Genomic DNA, 6,590 nt, shown 5'->3' with positions numbered 1-6,590 from the left:
TCACGCTTTTCCTTGAGCTTCAAGCTTTAGCCTTTAGGTTGTTCACCATGTTGCTCATGTTTCTCCCCCTATCTCTAACACTTGGTGGTTGTCTGGCCTCTTAACAAACTGGGCTAAGTACCCAGTCTGTATAAGTTCTTTTATCTTGTCCTTTAGGGCCAATAGTTTTTTGTGTCATGACCAATACTGCGGTGATATCTGCAGTATTTGGCTGCGTCTAACCCCGTCCTAGGAGGTTTTGTCTGGGGGAGCCGGATGGGTACCTCCAGATTGAATGCTTCCTCGAGAATCATGGTGTGATTGGTCATTAGGGGTGTGTAATGTCGTACCTGAGACCTTTAGAGAAAGGCTGGCGCTTGTCTGGTTTGTGCCTCTTGTTCGACTTGTGTAAGTCGGTCTTGGTGTTTCCTTCGTACTTGTCGTGCTTTTGTTTGGCTTGGCGGACTTCATTCTGAAATCTGGACATTTCTTCTATCTAGATGTAGCCCTTAGCTTGCTCACGCAATTTGTCCATGCTACCTGGTGGTTTTTTGCACAAACTGTCTACGAACTTGTTGGGGCGTAAGGCGAGGAGCATGGAATGCAACGCTTCCTCGAGGTTAAGATTTTGGATTTAGACGATTGTCTGCCCAAATCTATCCATGAATTTTTTGAGGGACTCGTTGTCTGCTTGTCACAAACTGGCCAAGGTGGCCAAGGTCATGCGGTGAGACCTATTGGCGGCATACTACGCACAAAATCGTTCGACAGAGGTGTTGAAGCTGTCTATGGACCTAGGTAGAAGTCCACTGTACCAGGTCAATGTTGCCCCCTTGAGGGACATAGAGAAGACACAACATAGAATTGTGTCGTCGTTGGTGTAGAGGTTCGCCTGTGTGAGGAAGGCATCCAGATACTCGTCTGGATCTATTGTCCCATTGTAGCGCTCGAGGTTGAGTGGTTTCCACCCCAAGGTTATGTTTGTCTCCATAATGTGGTCAACAAAAGGATGTCGATGGACGGTCCGCCCTGCTAAGTCATCTGCAGTGTTGCCTATGCGTTGGGGGTGTGATTCCCCTTGGGTGCATTCAGGCAAGGTGTTGGCAGATTGCTCATTGCCCTGGGAACATCTGACACGAGCCTCTAGCTCATCATGGTCAACTTTTAGCTTTGTCAACTCCTCCTCATGGCATCGCTTTATCTCTGTGATGCGGTTTTAAGTTGTTGTAGAGTATCTGTGTCTGTAATAGCTTCCGAATGAGGATGGGAGTCTACAAGGGGGGGTCTCGCATCTAAGGTTAGACCAAGTGCTAACCATGGGCGCCAAATGTTCTTACCAAAATTCAGAAACACGCCAGGGTTGACGCGACTAATGTGGGGTCCCAAACCTTACACGTCGACTTGGAGAGGTACCTTTGACAGGAGAGGGACCTACAAAACAAAGGACTTCAACGCTGAAGTAAGAATATGAGTGAGGAGAAGTAAGCAAGTATATGCGTATGAGAGTAAATATGCTTAACCTCGAAGGGTGAGCGAATGAGAGATGATGGGATGATGCAAAGAGTTTGATGGAACCTGTATTTATAGTAGTGGAATGCGACTGTCGGTCCTTGTTTGTAGGGGCTGTTATAGCCTTTGCAGATAATTCCCGACTCGGTAGCTTATAGATAATGTTAGAGATAAACATTTGTTTATAGATAAAAGGTAGAAGATAATTGTACTTTGTAGATAATTGATTACCAACCAATAAATAAGATATTCAAATACATTTGAATATTAATAGGTTTGAGACAACTTGTTTATTGGGAAGCCCGACTGCTAAGGACCGAGCGCCCGCGCTCATGTAGCGAGACTAGCGTAAAGGGTTGACACATGTCTCAAAGTGATATGTAAGATGCCACGTATATTAGCATTAAAATGTAATTGATTCTATGAATCAATCAGATTAAATGTATCTTTTATATATTTTCTAATTAAGGGTTTAGCTATTTAAACTTCAAAAAAAAAAAAATTATTCCAATGAATGAGATTTCCTATATTCTTATAATAGTTTAAATAACAAAATTCTTAATTAATAGGATCACATGTCAAAAGTAATTTATTTCCAACCCAATCTATGAATCAATAAAAGAAAGAAAAAAGTTATATTTCCAACTAAAGGATTTTGTTAGTTTAAAATTTTATTACTATTTATAAAATTCAATTGAAAGTGGTATTTGAACTTATTTACAAAACCTAACTTGTTATGTTTTTTTTTTTTTGTTTTTTTAGTCTAAAATACTCATAATTAAAAAAGAGGTTATAGTGACAATTAAAAAAGAGGTTATAATGACAAGCAATAGGAAAGAGAGAAAGAGAGATATGTGTTGATGAGAATGATAGCTTTGAAAAAAAATTTATAAATTTAAGATTGTTATTTAAATTAATATTTTTCTAAATTTCAATTTGAATGAATTAAGTAATTAAGTAATTGAATCTATGAATAATATTGGACGGAGTAACAAAAAGATAACTAGGGTATAGTGTGATTATAAAGCTCTATATAATATTATTTTTATTTTATTTTTTAAATCCAATGAGTGCTAGAACCTTGCAATAGAACATGATCACAACTAGATTAGCACCCTAGTCCCTATTGGTCATCAGCAGCACACCAATAAGTATTTTCAATCATTTTTTTTTATAAAAAAAAAACAAAGGAAGTCACTACAAAAGCATTGAGGGCATAGAATATAGATAAGATAATTATGTTATTTTATTTTATTATTAGTTACATTTAGAAGAAATAAAAACATACATGATGTGATTATGATTAGAGGTTCGATAACGGATTGGAGTTAGTGGAGAAATCAGACATCGTTGTTAGGAGGGAACAGTTCACCTAGAAGTCTTAAATAATTTTATTTTGTTTTTGAAAAATTTTAAGAATCTCAATTATCATACTCATTTACAATTATATGTACAAAAAAAATCATGCAATTATTTTTAATATGATTTTTTGGTCTTCTGTTAAACATAAACGTGCAAAGAAAGAAACAAATAAATCATCAACAGGCGTGTAAATTAATTAACACAATTATTTTAGTTTAATGTCTCAAATATTTCATTTGGGGAAATTTTGTAACCTAATAGGCTTGGGATGATCAGAAACCGTCATAATAGTTCTTGGGGATCATGCAATAAGTCTTTTCTTCTCCACCATCTTCTTGATTAAGTAATCTCCATGCCATTGAAACCCACCCACATAGCCATCCATGGAATACAGCAATTGGGCTGAATCGCTTCAAACCGAAACCCCACTCCCCTCTTTCCCACAACCCTCATCCTCATATCCTCCTACCTATTACCCCTCTTACCCTCAAAACCCTAACCCCTCTTCTTCTTCTTCTTCTTCTTCTCTTCCCATCAACCCTCCCGGGGTTGATCCCCAAACACCATTGAACCCTATTAGCTATGCGGCTCATGAACCCGTTCCCGCTTTGATCTACGCTCAGAGACTTGTTGGGGATAATTCGTCTTCTGGGTATTGCTTGGACCAGAATTGGGCTGCTAGAGATGCTGTTAGGCAATTTGGTACTGACCCTACTCTCTATGCACCTGTAAGTCGGTCTTTCTTTTTGTGTTTTCGGATAAAGTTTCGATTTTTTTTTACAGTGATTGTGATTGAGGAAAGGGTTTGGAATTAAATAACTTGTGGCCATGAGTTTGATTCTTATTATGTATAGGGTAGAGCTCATAACCGTGCTTGTGAAATTGGTCCCCTCGGCAATTCCTGCTGTCCTGGTTACAAGGTTTAAAATTGCAGTTGCGATTGTGGTTTCATCGCCATTGCGATCATTGATATTGTGGGAAATTGTGGACAAATGCTGCCACCATTGTGGTTGTGTTGAGGTGGCGGAGACCCCAAAGTCCTTGAAAATACGGCCAAAATTGCGGTGGTAGACTGTTTTTGTAAGACTTTGCTTGTATATTAAAAGTAGTTGAAAATCAAGATTGAAATGATCAGGTTCTTGTCTAGTGGCAGCTAGTTGAAGTGTTGTGGAAAATTCATAGGTTGTCAGTGATGATTGCTTTGTGTTGCTCATAGTGTGTGCCAGATGGAAATGGTGTATGGCTCTGTGTTGCTTTTTATTTTGTTTGGAGTTAGGGAGGTAGAATCCATATGGAATTCTGTGGATACCATATTCCAATTGATAGGAACCTGGTTTAACGATTTTATTGAGTTATTCTGTTTTAGAGATCTATGTTACTATGAATTTTATTTGGCAATTCATGGCGCTTCTTTTGTGTCACTGACCAGTATTATTTTCAGTTTGCCATTGAAAATTTTTACCTGAATAAACTCTATAAGGTAAAGGAAATGAAAATGAAAGTGAACAAGTTTTGACCAGTACTTGGATTGGAGTAGTAACTTGTGACATTGGTAAATCATTATGCCTATGCTATTATTAGAAGCATTATGGTAAAAAGTCATTATGTGCATTATCTTTTAATTATTATAATCTTAGTAATTTCCTCTACATTAATCATGTATTTGAAATCTGATTGGTAAACACTAAACAGTGCTTACAACTGCTAAAAACATCCTTGACTGGACTCTGGGTTTTGATTGTATCAGTTGTTTTTAAGACTGTTTGGTTGAGGATTTTAATAGGATATTGAATTTCATATAATGGTTGTATGCAAGTCCGTATGCTCCATTCATCTTTTTTGTTTTAACTGCATTGTGTACTATCTTGAGTTGGAAATAAATCCATTCAACCTTGCAGGGCATCTCTTTGCCATCCAATGGCTCAGAACAGTTGGCTATGGCAAATCCTAGTAGCTCTCTGTGGTGGACAAATACCACAACTCTACCTCATGTCAATGGAATACTGAAGAAAAACCAAAAGAAAGCTAAAACTAAGATTGTGCAACCTGCATTTTGTGAAGTTTGCAAGATAGAATGCACCAGCAAGGACGTTTTGGACCAGCATAAATTAGGAAAGAAGCACAAGAAGAACGTGGAGAAATTAAGGGAATCATTGACACCTACCCAAGTTCAACCATCTGTGTCATCTAAGCCTTTAATAGGACCCCAATTACCGGATGATAAGAGCAAGTCCACAAGTGGGAATAAGAGTAAGAGAAAAAAAGTTGAAACTGCAGAGGATTTGGAGAAAAAGAAAATGAAAGTTCTTGAGGGTGGGGCAGCAGCTTCAGCAGTTAAGATATGTGCTATATGTAACGTGGTGTGTAATAGTGAGACAGTTTATAACTATCATCTTGCAGGACAAAAGCATGCTGCTATGCTGAAGAAAGCATCGGGCCATATGCAATCCAGTGCCAGTTGAATTCTCCCCTTTTGTTTAGGAACATCACTTGTTTTAGCACCTCCAATCTGCATTTGAATAGAATATCATCCATTGCTTAATTATTAGTTTGAATATGAAAATGGGCAGAATATATATACATTTCTGCAAGTACAAAACCTTGCAATGCCAACAGTTTTTCCTTTTTTTTTTTCTTTTTCTTTTGGACTATTAGTGAAAACTATCAAATGATCAAAAAGATTTTTTTTTTTCTGTGAAAATTTTGATTTTAAAACAATTGCCCGACTTATTTTCTTCATCTTATACTTTCGTTATTCACCAGTTTTAGGCGCATTTCTATTAGTTTTCCCCAATCGATTTTACGTTTGTGTCATCTGATCTGATTATATTCATTTTGAGTGAAGCTAGGGTAGGGTATCCTTTGGCTGGGATTTAAGAATTAATTGCTTAAGATAAGCTATACTACTAGTCAAACTGATGAAACCCCGAATATTTCAAAGCTCCACACTTGTTTGTGCCAATAGAGCACACCAACATTCAAATCCCTATACACACTATGACCAAACGAAAGAAAAAGAAATGCAACTCAAACCAAAGCGGTAGGGTAAGAAAAATTACAAGGAAGAAGCAGAGCAGAAATGTGATCTTAGCAATAGCGCCATCGGCCAGTGGCCACATGGAAAATTATTGGATCATGTCAGGGTTTGGCCCTTAAGATACAAGCTTTTTCTTCCTCGGTCTTGCAGTCACACATACGGCATTCCAAAAAGTTAAACACCAACTTCCCCACCATTATGATTGTTTATGATCTTAATAATATCTTTACATACCCTAGGAATCTTTAATATTTTTTTTTTTGAAAGGAGAAGAGAAGAGAAAATATTGTGAGTTTGAATTTCTTTCACAAGGGATGGATTCATAAGTGTATTATTGGGCGTTCCTTGCTTAACAAATTGTTTATTTTAAAATACTAATCAATTAACAATTAATATTAACCTTTCAAAAAGAAAAAAAAAATCTATATCATTAGAGTACAATGTGTATGAGTTGTTTAACTATAATTGATAATGGGATTGATTAATATAGCATTTAAAAAACACAGTGGTTGCTTAAATTACACTTATTAGAGATGTTTTTACACAATTATTTAAATATATAACTTTTAATAAATAATAAATTTAACAAAAATATTTATTGTTAATTTTGTGTGTATAATTAGATATATAGTTTATTACTATTAGAAAATTAAGCAAATATCAATTTAAAAGTTTATTTTTCTTATCTATCTTTTTTTATTAG

At 36.3% G+C, this 6,590-nt stretch overlaps 1 protein-coding gene across 1 annotated transcript; it reads left to right on the top strand.

Moving 5' to 3' along the window:
- Positions 1-3,053: 3,053 nt before the first annotated feature.
- On the top strand, positions 3,054-5,449 carry LOC100814580 (zinc finger RNA-binding protein). Its single transcript, XM_003531799.5, has 2 exons — positions 3,054-3,578; positions 4,749-5,449. Exons 1-2 carry the CDS (start codon positions 3,234-3,236, stop codon positions 5,310-5,312), a joined length of 909 nt encoding a protein of 302 aa, XP_003531847.1. The 5' UTR covers positions 3,054-3,233; the 3' UTR covers positions 5,313-5,449.
- Positions 5,450-6,590: the final 1,141 nt, after the last annotated feature.

The sequence above is a fragment of the Glycine max genome, chromosome 8 (genome assembly GCF_000004515.6).
Source record: "Glycine max cultivar Williams 82 chromosome 8, Glycine_max_v4.0, whole genome shotgun sequence".
Taxonomy (NCBI): domain Eukaryota; kingdom Viridiplantae; phylum Streptophyta; class Magnoliopsida; order Fabales; family Fabaceae; genus Glycine; species Glycine max.
The sequence above is the reverse complement of the archived record's forward strand: the minus strand, read 5'-3'. Positions and strand labels throughout refer to the sequence as shown.

Excerpts from the sequence above, each read along its gene's own strand:
- LOC100814580 (XM_003531799.5), top strand. The coding sequence starts at position 3,234 with ATGGAATACAGCAATTGGGCTGAATCGCTTCAAACCGAAACCCCACTC. Across the intron at positions 3,579-4,748 it reads ACCCTACTCTCTATGCACCT|GGCATCTCTTTGCCATCCAA; the intron begins GTAAGTCGGTCT and ends TCAACCTTGCAG.